The sequence below is a fragment of the Cervus canadensis genome, chromosome 11, assembly GCF_019320065.1.
Source record: "Cervus canadensis isolate Bull #8, Minnesota chromosome 11, ASM1932006v1, whole genome shotgun sequence".
Lineage (NCBI taxonomy): Eukaryota > Metazoa > Chordata > Mammalia > Artiodactyla > Cervidae > Cervus > Cervus canadensis.
Genome location: NC_057396.1, coordinates 61,500,035 through 61,522,990, shown reverse-complemented (window position 1 = coordinate 61,522,990; position 22,956 = coordinate 61,500,035). Strand labels below are relative to the sequence as shown.

Genomic DNA, 22,956 nt, shown 5'->3' with positions numbered 1-22,956 from the left:
TATAAAGCAGAAAAACTAGATTGAAACAAAGCACTCTGGTTTCAGGATGTGTACACATAAAATCCATCACCTGGCAATACCTCCCCTAAAAAGGTGAAGGATGAGTCAGGTTTGCAGCGGTGGGTCAAAATCTCTCAGGCATCTCCTGCTTGTTACATTCCTTACAGGTTTGCATGTAGTTCCGCGGGGAATTCAAAACAGCTTTCTTGCAACATTGACAGCAAAAGAGATGATGTGCTTGGCAGAAGTTTCAAAAAAAATATTTAAATATACGGGTTTGACTTCCTTGGACTGGTTGAAGGGGTAGGTGATAAGAGGGTTCTACTTTTGATGGAAACTTCCTTGGCAAGTCCGGTGGAGTCAGGGAAGGATTTAAGAATTCTCGAAGGTCAAGTGATTTCGTTGAGTTGGGATTTCGCTCCGGCTTGCATAGGTAAGCTATAAGAACACAGTGTGGAATTACTGCTGTTGCTGCTACACACACACACACACACACACACACACACTTCAGGAACACACACGCACACCCCAGTTTACACACACACATGCCCCAATTCACACACACACACCAGGTCAGGAACACACACACCCACCAGTTTACAGACACACACGCCCCAGTTCACACACACCCCAGTACACACACACACACACCAGTTTACAGACACACACGCCCCAGTTCACACACACCCCAGTACACACACACACACACACACACACACTTTACAGACACACACGTCCCAGTTCACACACACCCCAGTACACACACACACACACACACCAGGTCAGGAACACACACACACACACACACCCCAGTTTACACACACACACACGCGCCCCAGTACACACACACACACACACACACACACACCAGTTTACAGACACACACACGCCCCAGTTCACACACACACACACACGTCAGGAACACACACACATACACCCCAGTTTACACACACACACACGCCCCAGTACACACACACACACACACACACACACGAGTTCAGGACCGCGGTGTAAAGAACCCAGGTGGGATTCCCACCACGGAGGGCGGAAGCGCCCCGGGAGAGCCCCAGACAGGCCGCCTCGCGCATGCGCCACAGCGCGCTCGGGTGGAGGACCGCCGCCAGGGGACGCCCCCGCGCGGCTCGGCCCCTCTGTCCGCTCCCCGCCCGCTCCCCGCCCCTCGCTCCCCCGCGAGCAGAGAAGGCGGAAGTAGGGGTGTCCACCTCTGGGGCTCGGGCTCCGGGCGCCCAGGGGCCGCGGCAGTGGCGGCCTTCAAGTTAGGAGATCGGCTTTCCGGCCACTTCGGCGCGGAGCGCGGCGCCTTCCTCTCCTGGCGCCTTGGCCGAGCGGAGTCGTGCGGCCGGGTGGAGTCGGCGGCCCAGCGAACCCGAACGGTGAGTTTTCTGGCGGCTCCTGGAGGTCGCGGCCTCGCTCCCTACGAGCGGGGACGTTTCCGTCTCTCCTCTCGCTTCCCACGGGTTGGGGTTGCCGCGCCTGTCCGCTGGCTTCTGACGGGTTGGGGATGCCGCCCCTGTCCCCTCGCTTCCCGAGGGCTGGGGACGCCGCCTCCTCTCCCCTGGGCTCCTACAGGTTGGGGACCCCGCCCCCTGACCCCTCCGCTCCGCCGGCCAGCGGGCACCTCCTCCCCGAGCCACTCCATCCCCCAGCGGGAGTCGCGCGCCAGCTTCCTCCGCCCGACCTGCCCGACTCGGCGTATTCCCTTCCCAGAAGAGGAAATTGCCTCCTGGATTTTCCCGTCGCTCGGATGTTACCAACTTTAAAAAAAAAAAAAATCCTTCTTAAGTTCGTGGCGACTCCCTCTGTCACTGTCATGGGAAAGCTATTTTGAGGCTCCGTGTTGAACTCGGTAGACTTCCCAGGCAGCAAGCTTTAAAAAAAAAAAAAAGGTTCAGCTGACACGAATGTTTCCTCCCCCGCGCCTGCACTTGGGAGTTCTAGCGATTGTTCCAGACGCTGGGTTGATAAAGCTGTTCCTAGTATTTGGCTTCGGGGGAACTCCAAATGAGAGTTAGGACTGTCTTGAGTGAACAGAAAGTACCTACAAGTTTTAGCAGCTTGAGTCTGTAATATGTGCGTGTTTTCTCTGGTTTCTCGGGAGAGTAATTTACTAAATGTCTTGCTGCACACAGGCATAGAAACAAGAAAAGCTTTCTGAGTGTTGGCCTTGAGAGTCTGGCCACAGGCGTTTTATCCATCCACTTGTGATTACTGGGGAAGGGAGAAGGGGCTTTTCTGATCTGAAGCCTGGGGGTGGGGTGAGGACGTTGTGGCCCCTTTCGTGACTGCAGGAAGGACTGTGTCTCAGGCACTTGTTGCCCTTGTGAAGATTAGCGTTTCAACCTGCATGCGCTGCATACGGCACAGCGTTTCAGAATTGTAACTTGAGGGCTTTTCTGTGACAGATTTGAATACGCGATAAATTTGTGGCCACTTGGATTTTGAAAGAAGTTGTTCAAATCTTTGCCTCTTGGAGGAGAACAAATAGTGCCTAGAAAGGGAAATGCCCCTCACATTTGTGTTCAAGAATAAGGCATAGCAGTTGACTCTTTTGGCCAGCACTTTTTGGCCATTCCAACACTTTTGTAGGTCTTTGCAATTTTAGGAATAGATTTTAAAGACTTGGTAAATAGTTCTTGTTTCTAAGCTAATAGCAAATTAGAGGTGATTTCTCAGTGTTTTGTATTAACATAGTCTTACTTTATGTGAGTTACATGTCTAACTATGAACGAATTTCCGTTGACTTAAAATTGACCATTTCAAGATATAACATTGATTTCTTTAGCTTGGTGGGTTTCTCATCCTAGCATCTGTAGATCTTACAGAAACAAATTTTTGTGCATCACCCTACTCTCCCTCCCACAAGATATTTAGCAGTATACTCTTTAGACTAATATATACACCCTTGCTAATAGGGGAATGTAAGCTATGATTTCTTGTAAGGCTATTTTGAGCATTCATTTTGCAGTCAAAATAAGTTGCAGTGAATACATCCTACAATATTTAATTAACGCAGTGCTTACTCGGTTCACAAAGAGGGAATTAGTCATGAAACTCTTAACCTACTAAGGAACCATGAACTTTGTACTGTCTCTTCTATTAATTCACGTAGAAAGCCATATGAATTCTAAATGTTAGAATAGAAAAGAGGCTGTAAGAAGTCTTTATTTGCAAGTAAGAATATCTGTTAACTCTATTTTAGCTTATGAAAAGCCAGGCCTGTGTCTGTAGTATCTCATGAAGTGGATGCCTGAGGCACCATGTGAGGTTAAAAACAAAACAAACCCCTAATAGAACATAGTATTTTCTACTTGGTTGCCAGGTCATCTTCCATTCACTTCTGTAGCTAACTGTAAGCACTGTTTTTTTCATTGGTGTTAATTAAAACAGTTACTCATTGTAGTTAGGAAAATGATTTTCATTTAAGTCATCACAATCCCAAAAAGCAAAGGGAAAAATTGTTTTAACTTGCCAAAGAGAAAGAGTAAACCTAAAAATACTGAATGGCACTCAAAATACTGCTTTAGCTTAATTTTCCCTTTGCAGTATAGTTACATGGGACTATATCCTGTAGACACAGTGACTACCTAAAAAAGTTTATTTGAAAGGTGTAAAGCTTTTGTATTACTTCTAAAAAGCTTGAAAAGTAGTGGCAATTAGATTTTTAAGACATGCTCACTTTCATGTCTTAACACTGCATTCCTGCAATGGAATTCCTTTTAAGGAATTGTGACTGACTGGACAGATTTTTTTAGTAACATATTTGCTATGAAAGGTCTCTTTCAACCTAAAGACCTTCAAGTTTTTTGAACTGGACAGCAAGAGGGCAGTATATCAACTATCCAATAAACTAAAATTTAACTGGACATTTGGGCAGAAAAAGTAGACTTGGCTCACTGACTTTTGCTTTTGTCTTCTGGCTAGTACTTTGATATATGCTGTATAACCAAACAAACATTAATTTCTCAGAAGTGATTTTACTTTAAAAAATTGAATAAAGTTTCAAAAAGTAACTATACCTGGAATTATCAAAGGTATATAAAATGTGTTCTCTCATACTTAATCTCTTGGGAGTGGGAATTAGAAAGTCTTTGATATTGTGTATCAAAATGTAGCTCATGTTGGATAACCAGCATCATCTATAAGAAATCATAAAAAATTATAAAACTGAGCTAATAATTCTACTTCTAAGAAATTTACCTAAAGTAGTAATTAAACACAAAAATGTATATATGTGTGTGTGTGTGTGTGTGTTTAGTCACTAAGTCATGTCCAACTCTTGAGACCCCATGGACTATAGCCTGCCAGGCTCCTCTGTTCATGGGGTTCTCCAGGGAAGAATATTGGAGTGGGTTGCCATTTCCTTCTCCAACAAAAATGTATATGGGGAAATAAAAAACAAAGGATATAAACCCTAATATAGCATCACGGTGTCATCTGTCCTCAGATTTGGAGGGTGTAATGGGGGCCTTTTACCCCCTCCTGGAGCACAGGTGTAAAGACTAATTCTGTTCTTTTCCATTATCTTGCCATTCCTTTCTTCTCATCTACTTGCACAGCCTTCCCTGGGAATCTGCATTACCTATAACAAGGCTTCTTGAACTATTTTTAACTTGTTGAAAATATTATATCGAAACTAAAAAAATGAAACAAAGCACCAGCCTTTCTTTACTGATTTTTTGGAATTCTGTCAACCCAATCTAATAACACTGGACAGCTCATGTTTAATAGAAGTTGTTGTCAGCATCTTAGTCTAGTGTCATAATAATTGGAAAGAGTTTTAATACAGCTTGATAGACAAAGTTGTCAAAATATAGACAGCTATAGGCTAGTACAAATTGCACAGGCTCTGGGGTCAGGTAGTCTTGAGTGCTGATCCTAACTCTGTTTCTTCTTAGTTGGTTAATCCTTGGCAAGTTACTTAGCCTTTTAAAGATTCAGAGTTTTCCCTTTGACAGGGGGGAAGGGGGAACAATGAAACTGTTAAATAAAATAACCCTTATGGAGCTACAGAGGATAACTCATTTTACTTCCAAGCACAGTTCTAAGTGTTTTGCACATATTAATACACTTAATGGAATTCTGAGGTGGATTCTTTTGTTATCCCCATTTACAGATGAGGAGTCTAGAGCACCGAAAGGTTGTGTGATTTGTCCAGGGTGTACACCAAATAATGGAGACAGAAGTTAAACTTACATCATCCAATTCTAGCACCTAAGCTCTTCAGCACTTCATGGGAGTGCCTGTCCAGCCAGAATAGCGCCTCATCCTTTGTAGGTGCTCATCAAATGGTTCTCAGGATTTCTGAGAAGGAAAAAAAAGATCTCTATCATGGTAAAAAGATTGAAGATTACTGTCTTCATCCACTGTTTGTCATGGTGGTAGACAAGATTTTTATATAGAAATGAGACAGGCTGGGGATACATTGTCTACAACATTGGCTGGAGAGTTACATTTTGTTTTCTAGAGCTCTGGTTGATAGTTGAACAACACTTGTTCCAACTGCGTGAATCCACTTATAGGTGGATTTCTTTTTCCCCAATAAATACTACAGCATTATGTCATCAGAGCTTGGTTGAATAAGTGGGTATAGACAAAGACCATAAAGATGTATGTGGATTTTTACCTGCATGGAGTCAGCACCCCAACCCCCGTGTCGTTCAAGGGTCAGCTGTATATCTGGCACATAGACTGAGAATCTTCCTTCAGTGTAATTATCCACAGGAGGGACCTGGTTAATTAGGTTGTGAATTGCTTTTAGACCTTAACTTGTTACCTTGTAAATTCCAGTAATGGTTTGAATTTGAAAGCATCCTACCTACCCTTGAAAGCCATGGTTTTCCATAGGCAAACAAAGCCTCATTTGTTTTTCCAGTCATTAATAATGAAACATAGTCACTTGACTGAGGGCATGGGGACGTACAAATAATATGCTTTTTTAATCCTGTTCTTCCTGCGAAATAGAAATTGCCACTCTGAACATTTGGAGGTACAGTTGACCCCTTGAACAACACAGGTTTGAACTGCACAGGTCCACTTATATGCAGTTGTTTTTGTTTTTCTTTTTTCAGTACAGGATCTGTGGTTGTTGACTTCAAGAATGTGGAACTCTAAGAACAGAGGGCCAACTTGGATTTTTTATCATGTGGGGGTTGGCACCCCTTACACCAGGTTGTTCTCGGGTCGGCTGTACTCAGAATTTTAGGTCTGGAGGAGGAAACCGAGATCCAAATGGTTACATCGCCTTAAACCACGTACCTAATAGTTTCTCATGAGCCTTTTGATTCCTTGTGCACTGGTCTTTGCACTGCCTGCCAGTCATACTGTTCCCATCAGCTCTGAATACTTGAAGGAACTTGAGCAGCATAATTAAGTTCATTTCAGCTGCTTAATGAACACCTGATAGGTGAAAGAGCTCGTGCTAAGTACTGAGGAAACAAAAATTCTTGAAACTCCAGTCGTAGAAAACAGACATTTAAACAGATAATTATGCTAATTATTACAACTGAGGTATTTTTCTTCTGTTAACCTTATATTCTAGCTTTCTACTAGCTCACAAATTCCTCAACTTGTAAAATAGTGCTTTTATGAGGCAAAGCTAAAAAAAACTTTGGAAGTTTTCTGTAAATGATATTAAGCATAGCTAATGTAGTAATATATCCACTAAAAGGTGGCTTGCATAGATAGCTGTGATATGTGTGAGTGTGTGTGTGTGTGTGTGTGTGAATATATGTTAAGGCATTTTTTTCCCTTGCTGTGTCTACAGAGCAGTCGATGATCGCGTTACTATGAGTCTGCTACACTGTGAGAACAGCTGCGGATCCAGCCAGTCCGAGAGCGACTGCTGCGCCGCCATGGCCGCCAGCTCCTGTGGGACCGCAGCGAAAGATGACAGTGTGAGTGGGACAGCCAGCACGGTGACTCTCTCCAGCTCTTTCATGGAAGAGATCCAGGGGTACGACGTGGAGTTTGACCCACCCTTGGAGAGCAAGTACGAGTGCCCCATTTGCTTAATGGCTTTGCGGGAAGCGGTGCAGACACCTTGCGGCCACAGGTTCTGCAAAGCCTGCATCATCAAGTCCATAAGGTATGTGAGCATAAAGAATGAACCAAATGCTGTAACAACCAAATGGAACATTATTACATAGAATAATCTTATACATAAAAAGCTGCCTCAGGGAAAAGAGCAGTGGACAGAAAACGGAGAAATTTACATTCTTATTCCAATTCTTACTCTAGCACGAAAGGTAATTACTGTCTCCTTCCCTTTTTGACTCATAGATAAATAAACAATAAGTAGCTCCTTCCACTTAAAGCAGTTGTATTACAGACTGGAGTGTGTCTTGAAGCTTTAAGAAAATAATGTAAAAAGTACCTTAAATGATGATGCAGCTAGAATATGATCATCTTGACTGTACAAATAATGCTGACTCTGTAAGTAATCATTATTCTCATTTTAGCCACATTACATTTTTGTCTGCTACCTGAAGCCTATGGACTACTGTAAAATAACCAGTATTTTTAAGGTATTGATTCATGGGGCTTCCCTGGTGGCTCAGTGATAAAGAATCCGCATGCCAGTGCAGGGGTCTTCCCTTGTGGCTCAGCTGGTAAAGAATCTGCCTGCAATGCATGAGACCTGGGTTTGATCCCTGGGTTGGGAAGATCCCCTGGAGAAGGGAAAGGTTATCCACTCCACTATTCTGACCTGGAGAATTCCATGGACTGTATAGTCCATGGGGTCACAAAGAGGCGGACGTGACTGAGCGACTTTCACTTAAGGTATTGAGCGACAGGGCTTCCCTGGTGGCTCAGTGATAAAGAATCTGCATGCCAGTGCAGGAGATGCAGGAGGCTTGAGTTTGATCCCTAAAATGAGAAGATCTCCTGGAGAAAGAAATGGCAGCCCAGTGCAATATTCTGGCTTGGGAAGTCCCATGGACAGAGGAGGCTGGCAGGCTACAGTCCATGGGGTTTGCAAAGAGTTGAACGTGACTTTGCGACTAAACAACATTGATTGATGGCTCTGCCAAAATTCAGAATCTTCTCTGTGCCTTCACTGCTACCACCCTGTTCTGAATCCCCATCAGCTCTCTCACGGGCTGCCCTCCTTCCACCCTTGCCTTCTTCCAGGCTGTTCTCAATATAGCAGCCAGAATGAACCTGGTAAGAGAAGTAAGATGATGTTGTCTCCGCTCCAAACATTGCAGCCGGCATCTGGCAGTACAAGCCAGAGCCCTGTACGACCGTATATAATGGGCCCGTGCGTTTTCTTTTGCCATTGTCCAGTCACTAAGTCATATCTGACCACCTTTCTGTTAGACTCCGTCCCCTCCACCTGTTCACTCTTCGCTGCTCCTTGAATTTGCCAGGCATGTGCTTGCCTTGTGTGGTTGGCTGGCGCGGTTCTCACTGCGTCTGATGTCAGCTGACTGCTTCGTCACCGCGCTTTACTCCCTCAGTGCGGCTCAGATCGCACCTTCCTGTAGGTACCCTGGCCTCCCGGTTTATACCACGGCGTGCCTTCCCCCTCATCGCCCCATACTCCCTTTCTCCCCTAGGTACTTTTTTTCTTCAGCACTTTTCATCTTTAAAAATACAGATAATTTGTGCGCTTATTGTCTGCTTCCCACCTGCCCCGGCCCAGAAGATAATCCTTGAGAGGAGGGATTGAGAACTTTATTTCTTGGTATTTCCTAAGTGCTGATACGTAGTAGGTGCTCAGTAAATTATGATTGCTTCAACTGAATGAAAGTATATGGGATTTCTGCAAAGGAATAAAATTCACCTCCTAAGAAATAGATATATTTTACTGTTATTCAAAAGTAGATGGCAACATTTTTAGGAGTTCTATACAGGACCAAAAAATCGAAGAAGTAGGGGAATTTTTGGTTCTTCAACTAATAAGCATCTACTTATATTGGCGAAATCATTTTTAAGAAGGTTATCTGGCCATTAACTCATCTTGTAAGTTTTTCTTTTGACTTTTAATAATTTTTTTTTCTTGTGGCATCCCCAATACCTGGTTTGGCATCGGGGTAATGCTAGCCTCATCAAAGGAGTTTGGAAATGTTCTTTTCTGGTTTTTTTTTGGGAAGAGTTTGAAAAGGATTGGTATTCTTCTTTAAATGTTTGATAGCATTCACTAGTAAAACCATCTGCTTCTAGACTTTTGTTTGTTGGAAGGTTTTTGATTACTGATTCACTCTCCTTACTGGTAATCTAGTCTGTTCAGATTTTCTGTTTCTTTATGATTCAGTCTTGGAGGTTGTATGTTTCTTGGAATTTATCCATTTCTTCTAGGTTGTCAAATTTGTCGCCATATACTTTTTCACATGAGTCTCTCTGTGTCTGTGGTATCAGTTGTAATTGTCTCCTCTTTCATTCTGATTTTATTTACTTGAATCTTTTTTTTTTTCTCTTGTGAGTCTAGCTAGACTTGTCTATAAAATTTGAATTTGTGGTAACCACATCCATACTTGGGAATTGGCTTAATTTAAATTACAAGGGAGCATGTGTCTCACTTCAGTTTTGGAGAAAAAGTTGTTAACCAGTGGTGAATTGCCAGTATCTCTTTAGGGTTGGTTTTCTCACCCTCCACATTGTCAGCAGTTTGAGCCAGATGGTTCTTTGTTGTGGAAGAATGTCCTGGGTATTGTAGGATGCTTCACTGCATCCTTGCCCTCTGCTCACTGAGTGGTGAAAATAGGCCCACTTCTGTAGTTGTGAGACCCGGAGCATCTCCAGACATTGCCACATGTCCCCTGGGGCTCAGAGTTGCCCCAGCTGAGACCACTGGTTTAGGGTATACATGAGACTGTTAAAGTCTTACCTTTTTTTTCTTTCCTGTTTATAATGATTTTTAATTTATATTATATTTAGGTTGAAACAAGACCACATTATGAATTGTTGCTTTTTCTGTAGGTGAAAGTGTACAGTATTTTACCAAGTGTCACCCATGCCCAGGAAGGTAACTAATCTTTAGCAGTTTTTTAATAGCAAGATATTCATGAAAGTAGTGGAACAGTGATCTGAAAAGGAAGTAAAACCCACAAAAGGAAGTCGAGACTTTTTTTCTTTTTTTCTATCTCCTTCTAAACTAGAAATGACCACTAACTTTGACTTTAATGTTCTTAAAGGAACGACTCGGGAATTTCTCATCGGTATAATCATTCAGAGAATCAAAAGACATCTCAATCCAATTCCATATTCTTTTGGAGTGATTGCTTATGCAGTGGATAATGGTTTCCAGTTCACTTTGAAAGGTTCTTCTTACTTTCTCTTAAACACCCAATCATCTAGGTTTGGGGAATATATTTCAGTAAATTTGTTTATGTCCCTGCTTCTCAAAAAAATATTTGACAGTGTAATAATAACATCATGCAATCTGAGAGAGGCCCTGTAAACACTGACTGTGTCACTCACCATTTCTAGTTCTGAGACATTGGGCAGCACAGCTTATTTTCAGCACCCTTATCTGCCACAGGAACCACCACTGTTGCCTGACACGTAGGAAGTGCACAGTGTCTGAGTGATGGATGCTCTGTAGCCTCCCTGACCTGCCACATTTTGTGAGTGAAGATTGAAACATCCCCAAAAGGGAAAGGGGCATGACAGACACCCAAGCTTCTTGGGGATAGTTTTCCCCATCATTGGACGGAATAAACCTTGGGGAAGCAGGACATAGAGGTCCTTTTAACTCCCAACTGCATTGTACCCATGACACAAAGAAAAGAAACCGGTGTTGTCCATGAGCCAGTGTTGATGACTTTTCAGAGTAAACCTTAAAAATGTGGCCTCACGAGGTTACTGCTAATGGGTTTAATTTTTACTTATGACTAATAACTGTAGACATGTTATTAGTGTATTCTGAGCAGCATATATTTAGTTACATCTCCCTAGTATGTTAAATAGCTGCTGTCAGAATACAGGAAGACTGGTTCATAAACTGTCCATAAAAGGACAGTTTATTTTGGTGATATTATACAATATAATGCATTTAAGTAATAAATGAAGAGTTTATATGTGGTGTATTATTGTTTTGGATTTTCTAAGGTGAATGTTTGTTTTAAATCTACTAAATAATGTATTTGTTTCTTTTAGGGATGCAGGTCACAAATGTCCAGTTGACAATGAAATATTGCTGGAAAATCAACTATTTCCTGACAATTTTGCAAAACGAGAGATTCTTTCTCTGATGGTGAAATGTCCAAATGAAGGTTGTTTGCACAAGATGGAACTGAGGCATCTTGAGGTATTAAAGTTATTTTCTAGCCATGTGCGTTTATGCAAGAAGTTCCAGGAGAATGAGGACTTTGCTTTGTCCTTGTGGATATTGCCACTGCTTAGCATATAGTGATTGGCTAGTAAATTCTTGCTGAATTAATACCAACCCTTTCATTATTGAGTATAAATATAAGTAGAAGCCAGAAATTTCTTTTTCCACCTACTCTGGCTTTACACCCTGTGATAATAAAAAATAAATCAGTATTCTAAAAGTTTTTTGGGTGAACTTTATCTGCAATGAAACTGAAGAGCATTTTAAATATGTCACATTTTAATCCCATTGCTTCATTTCTCTCATTTTGAAATAAGCAACAAGCCCCATGTAGTCATCATCTTAGCACCCTCATCATACTTTTTTCTCTGGTTTTCTAAATTATTCATTTTATTTTGAACTAAATGGAGTTCTCCTATACCTTGAGATGAACTGAAGCCACCAGATAAAAGATTTTGTTTTTAAGTTAATCAGTCCTTAATGTGGTGATTTTTATGAGTAGTTAAATATTGCTTAAGTTCCATTTGAAATTAAGCATTTAAAATACTCATGTAACTTGCCCCCCTTTACTTAGCTCCTTTTGAAGGAGTGGCCTTTTGAACACATCACTAAATTGATAATGAGAAAATCTGCTTCTTTCCAACCCTCTTCCCTAATTAGATAAATGAACCTGAAAAGTCAAGTCCTTTGTGTATACTTTCAACTCACAACCATTATTTGAAAAAAATCCATTAAAGCCTTCATATTGTGGTTCTGTAGTGTGTACTACACAAAGTAGATTCAGTAGCCAATTCTATAGAAGAGAATAGTATATTCTTAGAATAGATGATGTTTAGAAGGTTTCTCAAGGATTGGCAAATACTGCTTATTTATTTTTCTTCATAGGACCATCAAGCACACTGTGAGTTTGCTCTTATGAGTTGTCCGCAATGCCAGCGTCCTTTCCAGAAATGCCACCTTAATGTTCATATTCTCAAGGAGTGTCCCAGGAGACAGGTTCCTTGTGAAAACTGTGCTGTATTGATGGCATTTGAAGATAAAGAGGTATGTACTAAGTTGGATTTACTGATTCAACTGTTGTTTTATTTTTTTAACGTGCAGTGGAAGGAGTTAGCAGAGATGAAGATGTTAATCTAGTCCTGAATCTGTGTTATCATTGTGAGAAGACTGATTTTTAAGAAAGTAAGTTAAGTAAACCATTTTAGTAAATGAATGTAGGGTTTGTATTTTCGCCTCTTTCTTAGAAAGCATTATTTCTGCTACTTAACCACTGTGGAAGATTTACAAGTAACAAAATCTAGGAAAGTATCTGCTGATCTGTTTCCCTATGTGAACTTTAATAACCAGTTTTGGATTAGAGACAAATAAAATAATTACTGTATAAGACTTACATTTTTCTCTTTTAAAAAGAAAATGAGTCGTTGAAACTTTGAGGAGATTAAATCCCACAAAGTATGCTTCTTTGGTGATAATTCATTGAGCTGTACACATACAATGAATTCACTTTTCTGTACTTATGTTACACTTCAATTAAAGTGTTTATTTTTTAAAGAAACTCCATGGCACCTGACAGCATCATGATGATAGAACATTTTTTCCATTTATAGACAGATTAAGTGATTTTATATTAATATTATTAATGGGAAGGCCAGCACAGAGATCCTAGATCTTGTATCCCCATCCTATGTCCTTTTTACTAAAATAATCTATGTACAATTTATGTTCTTTTTATTATCAAGATACTTCCTTAGACTTTATTTCTTGCAGATTCATCTTGGTAATGCCCCTACTTATGAGATCAAGCATATTATGCTTATTAACTTGTTTAATTATTAAAACAGTGTCAGCTAACTTGCTAAAAACAGTGAAGTCTGAGGCATAATTACAGCAAATTGGTGTCTTCTTAAACTTCAGTAAAAATAGGCCTAACCAGGAGGGTTAGTTATTTCTTAAATTTACTGTATTCTAGAAAAGAAGACTCATTTTTCTGGGGGCTTTGAGAACCTAGGCCACCTGCCCCAATCATGCTTCTGTTCTTTACCCTCCTGATAAGAGTTTTAATTAAATCATCTTGCTGCTGCTGGAAAGTTTTGAAAAGAGGTCTTTGGAGAATTATAGTATTGATGAATGATATCCAAACAGTCACAGATGCTTTATGACTTTTAATCAGGTTTTTAAAAAGTGATTTAAAAGATTCTCTTTTGCATACTATCATATTCTTTCAAAGAGCTGGAGGGTGAGATGAATCTCATTTCTTCACTGGTGAAGGGAGAGAAAATAACCATTATAGATTATTCTCACGTTTTTATTTTACACACACCAGTGTCCCTAATTTATTCATAGTGAAAAATACTGCTTTTTATAAAAGTAGGTTGTTTTTACCTTTTCAGATTTCCTCACGTTTTTTCCTTATATTTCTCCAATAAAATTTAGATTCATGAGCAGAACTGTCCTTTGGCAAATGTCATCTGTGAATACTGCAATACCATGCTCATCAGAGAACAGGTATAGTGATTCTCTTTCATAAGCCAGTATTTCCATAAATAAATTAAAGAAATGAATTAGGTCTTTAATTGAAATTTTAAATCAGTAAGGCAAAATGAATGCAGACTGAAGAAGAGTTAAAACTATGTGAGTTTTAAATGCAAATCAAAGTCACAATCAGTTGTCCCCTCACATCAGTCAGAATGGCTGTCATTTAAAAGTCTACAAATAATAAATTCTAGGGAGGGTGTGGGGAAAAAGGAACCCTCCTACACTGTTGGTGAGAATGTAAATTGGTGCAGCCACTGTGGAAAACACTGTGGAGGTTCCTTAAAAAAGTAAAAATAGAACTACCATATGATCTAGTAATCCTACTCACGGGCATATATCTATCTTAATTTGAAAAGGTACATGGGGAATTCCTGGCAGCCCAGTGGTTAGGGCTCCACACTTTCACTGCCAAGGGTCTGGATTCAATTCTTGGTTGGAGGAACTAAGATCCCGCAAGCCACACAGTGTAGCACACAAAAAAGAAAAGGTTCATGCACCCCAGTGTTCATAGCTACATGATTTACAATAGGCAAGACTTAGAAACAAGCTAAATGCCCATCAACAGATGATGGGTGTAACAAGATGTGGTATGTGTATATAGACATTAGACTGTCACTCAGTCCATGGGGTCGCAGAGAGTCAGACACGACTGAGCGACGGAACCCTGACAACAGCAGCCATAGCACAGAATGGGGTACTGCCGTTTGCAGCAGCGTGGATGCGCCTAGGGAATATCATACTGAGTGAGGTGAGTCAGACGGAAAGGCAGATGTTACATGCTACCACTTACACAGGAACCCAGGAAATAATGCCAGTGACTGTACAAAAAAATAGACCCAGAGATAAAAAAACAAACTTAGGGTTACGGAAGAAGAAAAAAAAAGTGGGGAAAGATAAATTAGGTGTATTGAATTAACAGATACAAACTACTATACATAAAATAGATAAGCAACAAGGATATACATAGCACAGTGGGGAGCTATATTCAGTATCTTGTAGCAACCTATAATGGAAAGTAATCCGAAAAGTATAAATATATATGTAACCGAATCACTTTGCTGTATACTTCAAACTAATACAATATTGTAAATCTATCTATATTTCAATTTTTTAGAAAACCGAGTTTTTTTTTCCAGATATATGGATATAATACTTTCAGAAAGAACAAAGTACTCAGTCATAAGTACTTAAAATTCCTAAATCATTAACATAGTATCTGTTTATGTATATTCATAAAAGTTCCAGACAAAGCCAAGTAGTTTTTAGATAAAAATAATTTAAAATGCCCATTTAAAGAACAAAAATATTTATAAGAAATACATCTTTAGATTGTGAAATAAGGATCTTAGGTATCCAGAAACCACTTGAAAAAGAAGAAATAGAAGGAAACAAGTCTGTAGCAGAACGTTATTTATCGCCATGGCCCCTGAGGCGTGTTGGGAGATTTCCAGGATCTGTAGCCCCTCTGTTCCGTTGTCTGTAGACCCCTGATGGGGCATCATCAGAAGTAGTTGTAATAGAAAACTATTCATTTTTATTATTAATAGAGAAAGGAAAATTCCATCTGGTTGCTATCTTCTGACATTTGGAGAGAGTTTCCCCACAAAATATGAATATTAGTCACTAAATATTTATACACCCATGAAATCTGCAAACCCAGAGATAGAGATCATAATTGATTACCTTACTAAGTAGGAAAAGCAAAACCTGTCCCTCGACTAAATTTTTCCATTCATCTGTTAACAGAGTCTTTTTAGTTTTTTTCCAACAGGGCCTTAATTTAAAGGTGTTAAACTTCTTTTTGCTTATGAACTCTCACCTACCTGGTTTTTCTTTTTTGCCTTGCTTTGATGTTTAAAGGAAAGCATATCTAAAACCTAGCAGAAGTAAAACTTAACATAGGAAAAAACCCTAGGTTTAGAGTCAGAAAAACCTAGGTTTTGACCCTAACTGTGCCATTGTCTTGGACGTTTATCTCTGATAAAGAAAGTTGACATTCTAAATTAGGGATTAGTAAACCAGCCCACCAGCTAAATCTGACTGCTACCTGCTTTTTTAAATAAGTTTCATTGGAACACAGCCCTGCCCATGCATTTATGTCTTGCATATGGCTGGTTTTGTACTGCAGTGGTAGAGTTGAGTACTTGTGACAGAGTCCATGGGGCTTCCTAGATGAAGCTAGTGGTAAAGAACCTGCCTCCCAATACAGGAGGCATACGAGACCTGGGTTCAATCCCTGGGTTGGAAAGATTCCCTGGAGGAGGGCATGGCAACCCACTCCAGTATTCTTACCTGGAGAATTGCATGGACAGAGGAGCCTGGTGGGCTGCGATCCATAGGGTCCAGAGTCGGACACGACTGAAGCGACTTAGCACACACGCGCACGACAGACTCCACAGGGCTTATAAGGCTGAAAATATTTACTCCCCAACCCTTCAGAAACGATTTTGCTGACCACTGTTACAGATTACGTGAAATGAAGGGTTGGAATAAATGATCTCTGATGTTATTTCTGAAGGGTCATATAGATTGCCATTTCCTCCTCCAGTTCAAGTTGCCTAGTCATCATTATTTTCATTGGAGACTTAGTTACACATTTGGTCATTGCAAGAAACAATAATCTTGTAAAACAGACAAATACAAATAACACAGTGGTATTACTAAAATCATAAGTGAGAATTAAGCCAAAAACTTCCATTAGGTGCAGGCCAGTATATTCTTAGGTCATCTGAAATTATAGCTAAACTAAATTTTTAGAGGAAATTTAGTACCACTTTCAAAAAACATAATTCTGCATAATGAATCTACCTTAAAGAATGTTTTTTGGAGTCCCCAAATTAAAAGCTGAGATTTTCTTTAAAACTTAGTGCTTAAAGTGTCTTCTAACATCTGAGTCTCCCCATTGTAGTCAGAGTATGCGCAGGTTAACAGAAGATAAGAAGCTATGAAAGGTGGTCATGAGGGAAGTACAGGGTGCAGTCAGTGGTTCTAATGTACACAGTTTACTGGTCCCTCATCACGGGCCTGAGAGTTGGACCATCAAGAATGCTGAGCGCCAAAGAATTGATGCTTTTGAACTCTGGTGTTGGAGAAGACTCTTGAGAATCCCTTGGCCTGCAAGGAGATCAAGCTAGTCAGTCCTAAAGGAAATCAGTCCTGAATATTCATTGGAAGGACTGATGCTGAAGCTCCAGTACTTTGGCCACCTGATGCAAAGAGCTGACTCATTAGAAAAGACCCTGATGCTGGGAAAGATTGAATGCAGGAAGAGAAGGGGACGACAGAGGATGGGAGATGGGATGGTTGGATGGCATCACTGACTCAATGGACATGAGTTTGAGCAAACTCTGGGAAATAATGAAGGACAGGGAAGCCTGGTGTGCTGCAGTCCATGGAGTCGCAAAGAGTCAGACACTAGTGAGTGACTGAACTGAACTGAACTGAATCAGTGGCATGGTCCTCAGGGAGAGTCCTAGTTGCGTTGTGGATGACATCAGAAGGTGCTTTTTCTTTAAAGTGCCGCTAGAGGGTGCCGGTTCCCCAGCAATAGGAATAAACATGTTCTCGAAATGAATTTTGAGTGATTTGGGGGCACAGTATGAGATGTTGATATTTCCTTTCCCTGTGACTTTTGGAAGTAAATATCATTTTAATCTTTGTGGGCTAACTGGTTTCTGTTTCAACTATTGAGCGCAGCCATTGTAACAAAAGCAGCCATTGACAGTATAATTTTATTTAGATGAAGCGTTATTCCTTATTTTGAGATGATCTTGTCAAACGAGAATATGAAATCCAGGGAAGAACATTTTTCAGCCTTTGTTTTGGTTTTCAGATGCCCAATCACTATGATCTAGACTGTCCTACAGCCCCAGTGCCATGCACATTCAGTGCTTTTGGTTGCCATGAAAAGGTAAGTTGTTGTTTTAAATTCTCAAATATAGATCAAGAAAATTAAGCTGTATAGTGTGGTAGAGGATAACAGTGGAATTGGAGATGGCTGACAACGTTGCTTATGTGGTCTTTAGCTCCAAAGAGAAGTTGGGACTCAATATTGATTTGGGGAAGTAGTTGGTGATGACAGTGGGAGGTGTGATTGGGATTGCATGGAGTGTACTGGAAAGAGAAGTAGACCTGGAAAGGAGCCATGACGCTGGAGAAACAGGCAAGGAGTAGGCGGTGTTACGATCTCCGACATGAGTTTCAAGACCTAGCGATCAGTTTTGTCAGATACCTGAGAGATAGCATTGTTTATGGTAAGTCAGTTTGTCTGGAGAGAGTGAGTACACTTTGGCTTTTCTGCTGTGCCTTTATATCTGCATTTTTTTTTTTTTTTACAGTAAGTATGCATTTAATTTAAAAAAATTAAATGAGCAAATAGTGAAGAGTACGATTACACTTGGTGGAGAAATCCTATATTGCTTGTGTGCATAGAGAGAAAGACTTAAAAGGAATGTAGCAAAATGGTGGTGGTAGGTGAGATAACAGGTAGCTTATTTTCTTTTTGATTATCTACACTGTTTCTATAATGTACCTGAATTACCCTCACAATAAAATTGTTATATTATGTTTTTTTCACATAACAGTTAGGCTATTCTTGATGACCTTAGAAAAGTAGGAAGATAGGGAAGCTTCCACTTGGCAATAGATTTGTAAAAATAAATACAGGGTTGGAGGCAGTCCAGGTGGATGACTCTTGGTTATAAAAGGAAGAGGAAGAATATGGTATTAACTTGAGGGAGATACAAGATCAATAGAGGGTTTTGCTCCCCTCCCCACCCCAGTTTTTTTAAACAGGAAAGACTAATAAATCTGTTCTGAGGGGAAGAGTTAAGAGGAGAGAATGTTTGAAGATAGAAAAAGGAGATGGTTAAGCATAACCTCCTGAGGAGGTGAAAAGGGATGGATGCCACTTGGAACCCAGATGAAGTATTAATCTAGGACAAGAGGAGGGTCAGCTCTGAGTCCGAAGTGAAGGATGGACATAGATCCTGATACTTTTACAGGTGGGAGGGAGGTTTTTCTGAGTGAAACTTGAACAAGTATTCAGCAGATAGCCTCTCAGTTTTTCAGGGAATGAAGAGGCAAGATCATTTCTCCGGATGGAGAATCTGATACAGTCAAAGAAGGTTGTACGGCACTGAGGAAAGTGATGATGTGACTTCAGAACCTTTTATTTGACTTGGCCAGGTGCCTTTCCTGGTCCTCAAATCTCTACTCCTCACCTGAGGCCTGTGCTTGATTTTCAGATGCAGAGGAATCACTTGGCACGACACCTGCAGGAGAATACCCAGTCGCACATGAGAATGATGGCCCAGGCTGTTCAGACTTTAAGCCTCGCGGTAGCTCCCGCGCCTCAGTGCACCATGCCTCTGTACGACTCTGTCCCTCCCACCCGGCCTTCCTCTGGGCGTCACTCAGAAGTCCACAATTTCCAAGAAACGATTCAACAGTTAGAGGGTCGCCTTGTAAGACAAGACCATCAAATCCGGGAGCTGACTGCGAAAATGGAAACCCAGAGCATGTATGTAAGTGAGCTCAAGCGAACTATTCGAACCCTCGAGGACAAAGTTGCTGAGATAGAAGCGCAGCAGTGCAATGGGATTTACATCTGGAAGATTGGCAACTTTGGGATGCACTTGAAATCGCAAGAAGAGGAGAAACCTGTTGTCATTCACAGCCCCGGCTTCTACACGGGCAAACCCGGCTACAAACTGTGCATGCGCCTGCACCTGCAGCTGCCGAGCGCGCAGCGCTGTGCCAACTACATCTCCCTCTTTGTCCACACGATGCAGGGGGAGTACGACAGCCACCTGCCTTGGCCCTTCCAGGGGACCATTCGCCTCACGATCCTCGATCAGTCTGAAGCAGCTGTGCGGCAGAACCACGAGGAAATAATGGACGCCAAGCCAGAGCTCCTCGCCTTTCAGAGACCCACCATCCCCCGGAACCCCAAGGGTTTTGGCTACGTGACTTTTATGCATCTGGAAGCCCTCAGACAAAGAACCTTCATCAAGGATGACACGTTATTAGTACGCTGTGAGGTCTCCACCCGCTTCGACATGGGCAGTCTTCGGAGGGAGGGTTTTCAGCCACGGAGTACTGACTCAGGGATATAGCACCCCCTGACTTGTTCAAGAAACAACAGAAAAAACATCTGCAGCAAACTTACCCTGTTCTCAATAATAATGTACAAACAAACAGAAACAATGGGAAAGATATAATACTCACCAGTGAATTTTATTTGACTTCCTGTAGATTTCAGAGGATTTGAGCCATAATCCTTGGAAAGCTTAAGTTCTCATTCACCCTGGTTTTTCCTCCAGGGTTATTAAGGATATTCAGGGACTAGTTATAAACCCTAAATATAACCTTACTTATTAAATGTAACTGTGTTGTCTGTCCAATAATTCTCCTTTAAGTCGTTCCATTCTACCTTGCTTACTGTTTCCTGTAGGCTACAGAGTATCACTTCTCCAGAGTTAGAACTCTGGAACCATGTGAAGACCAGCTGCTAGGTTTTAGGCTATAAACCCCTTTTTTGTCTGTTGCAGGCAGAGTGAATTCCACAGCCCCTCCGATGGTGCTTTGTTACCTAGTGCTCTAGAACAAGGAGTCACACACACATAATCACCAACATAGAAAGTTTAAATGTCTCACCTAGTCAGCCAGCATGGTAGCTTATTGGTGGTGAGAAAAGCTATTTGAGCTCAGAAATTTTCAACACTTTTGAACACTGCTGTTCTGTGATTGTTGTCCAGAAATAAGTACCTGTCAAGGTACAAGTAAAAAAAATAAAGTTGTTCTTGTTGCATAGGTAAAAGAAAGCCTGAAGGAAAGCTACTGTTTTTGATGACTTATTTTCTTTTTTGTGCAGCTTACCTGTTTTACATTTTTTTCTACAATAAACATGTCCTTTTCTCAGAGAAAAAAAAGTTACATATTGCCACAAAACATTCAACCCTAACAAAAAAGGAAATAATATTTAATAGCTTCCTGGTCAAATTTCTATTAAAAGCGTGTCTGTGCATTAGGTACTGAGGTGAGTCATTTCCTGCTTTGGTTATGTTATTTTTTTTCTACTAACTTGGGAGCCTTAAATCCAAACAAAAACAGGTTTTACTTCACTTCAGCTTATCCTAGCTTCAGGTTCCCTGAAGGAGTTGGATTAGATGTTTCCAATTTTATGTTCCAACCATAAAATTCTGTTTTAAGAAATGAAGTTCTAACCAGCAGAATGTTGACAATAATTACAAAAGGATTTTGCCAGTAGAAAAATTTGTTTATTTTTTGCTGACGTAGTACTTCAATTTAGTATCAATTTAGCGTCTCCTTTTAATTTGAACAATATTTTTAAACTCCCAACATTTGGCATTTTGTAATAAACCTGCCACTTATATACTGGTTGTTCCTTGTGAACATGTAATAAGAGTAGTGATCAGACTGTCTTTCCACATAGGAGCTTTTGTTGACTTCAATGCAGAATCAAATTTTAGCTGGAAAGTGGATCTCTTCCTTTCATTTTTCAATCCTCCAGTCCCACTCTGAAACATGCTGGTTTGGACCCAGCTGACCTACAAGTATCTGTTTTATTGAACATTTAACATTAATTTTTGGACATTGTTAAATTAAAAATCATTTCTTCTTTTCCCAGAGATATCCAGTCCAGTGTTCAATGAAACTTGCTGCAGGTTGTGCCCTTTGTTATTGGAAAATAAGTCAGCATGCTGATTGGTAGTTTGGTGGTTTTGTTTTTTTTTTTAAACTGTCCTTTAGCTGTTGCAGCAATGACAGTTTGTGGCTATTCTACAGAATGACTGGGGGGACTAAATGCATGTGTGCACAGCCGCTCAGCTGTGGCCAACTCTGTGACCCCATGGGGGGTAGTCCACCAGGCTCCTCTGTCCATGGGGTTTCCCAGGCAAGAATACTGGAGTGGGCTGCCATTTCCTTCTCCAAGGGATCTTCCTGACTCAGATTGGACCCAAGTCTTTTGCGTCTACTGCATTGGCAGGTGGATTCTATACCACTGTGCTACCTGGAAAGCCCTGAAATAGGATGAAAATTGAGGATTTTTTTCCCCCTAATGATGGACTAACGAGGCTTTGGATGATCTCTAACAGTTTTTGTGGCAGGTACAGAATTATAAAATTGTCCTTCATTACTGTTTTTATACCAGAAGTCTTAGGTAAACCAAGGGCACGCGTGCAGATAGAGAACATCCTCATCAGAGGGGAGCAGTTGCTGTCTTCTCTTTGCCCAGGGAATCTTCAAGTCTTTGGTGACCAGAAAATGTTTTAAATTATTAGATTTTTCTAACTTTAAGATTTTGAAGTATCTTTCCATAACTGCCATTCTTGTTTTGCCTCAATTAAGTTCTCTGTTTTTTCGTGAAACACCATCAGGTGTTTTTGTGATGTGCAATTCCTTAGTACCTAAGCAGTGCAATGCCTTGAGGAAATGAAAAAGAAACCAGTTTTGAAGCTTTTTCCTCCTCTCCCCCCAATTCCAGTTGTTAAAAATTTTATAAAATGCAGAAAAGTAATCCTGGATGGGGAACACAGTGTGATGTGAGGAGACGTGCTCCTTTCAAGGGGTGTTGGCAGCAGGATGCTGGCTCGGCCTGTGGGACGGGCATCGGGAAAGGCACAGTCCACTCCTCTCTTGGGCTGAAGGCTCTGAAGGTCCGTGCATTCCGCTCCATCTCCCAGGGACCCTGCAAAGCACAGCCGCTGTGCTGTCTCTCAGAGGGAGAATCTCCTCTTCCTAGAGCTTCCTTGTCTCCGCTGACTGATTGCACCTCCCCCGCTGCGGGATGAAAGCTACATAGAGCGCCAGTGGGAGAAAGGGCAGGTGGGTTTCAGGAAAGAGATGCTTTCAGTGGTCCTGAAAGCACAGAAGCACTTCCACTGGAGCCCTGAGGGGCGTGTCCGCGATGAGCAGGGCAAGGTTCTGTCCACGGCAGGAACCCCAGACTTGACACGCTGCCTGGCACACAGCATGCACTCAGGATCATGAACGCCGAAGTGCACCATTTTATAGCAGGTTATTTCTCATGTAAGTTTTTGCTGGTAAGGACTATATATTGGGGAGTGGTTTGGTTGTTTACTTTCCCCCCCAGCAATTTA

The 22,956-nt window shown here is 41.2% G+C and overlaps 1 protein-coding gene across 1 annotated transcript; it reads left to right on the top strand.

The window, feature by feature from the left end:
• The first annotated feature begins 1,254 nt into the window (after positions 1-1,254).
• Positions 1,255-20,651, top strand: TRAF6 (TNF receptor associated factor 6). Its single transcript, XM_043481846.1, has 7 exons — positions 1,255-1,394; positions 6,785-7,105; positions 11,122-11,272; positions 12,182-12,340; positions 13,730-13,801; positions 17,664-17,741; positions 19,078-20,651. The coding sequence occupies exons 2-7, from the start codon at positions 6,807-6,809 to the stop codon at positions 19,945-19,947; spliced, it is 1,629 nt and encodes a 542-aa protein (XP_043337781.1). The 5' UTR covers positions 1,255-1,394; positions 6,785-6,806; the 3' UTR covers positions 19,948-20,651.
• The last annotated feature ends 2,305 nt before the right edge of the window (positions 20,652-22,956 follow it).

Bases quoted from the DNA above. Each gene is read 5' to 3' on its own strand.
- TRAF6 (XM_043481846.1), top strand. From the start codon at position 6,807: ATGAGTCTGCTACACTGTGAGAACAGCTGCGGATCCAGCCAGTCCGAG. The intron at 11,273-12,181 runs GTATTAAAGTTA...TTTTCTTCATAG, and splicing joins TGGAACTGAGGCATCTTGAG to GACCATCAAGCACACTGTGA. The intron at 12,341-13,729 runs GTATGTACTAAG...AATAAAATTTAG, and splicing joins TGGCATTTGAAGATAAAGAG to ATTCATGAGCAGAACTGTCC.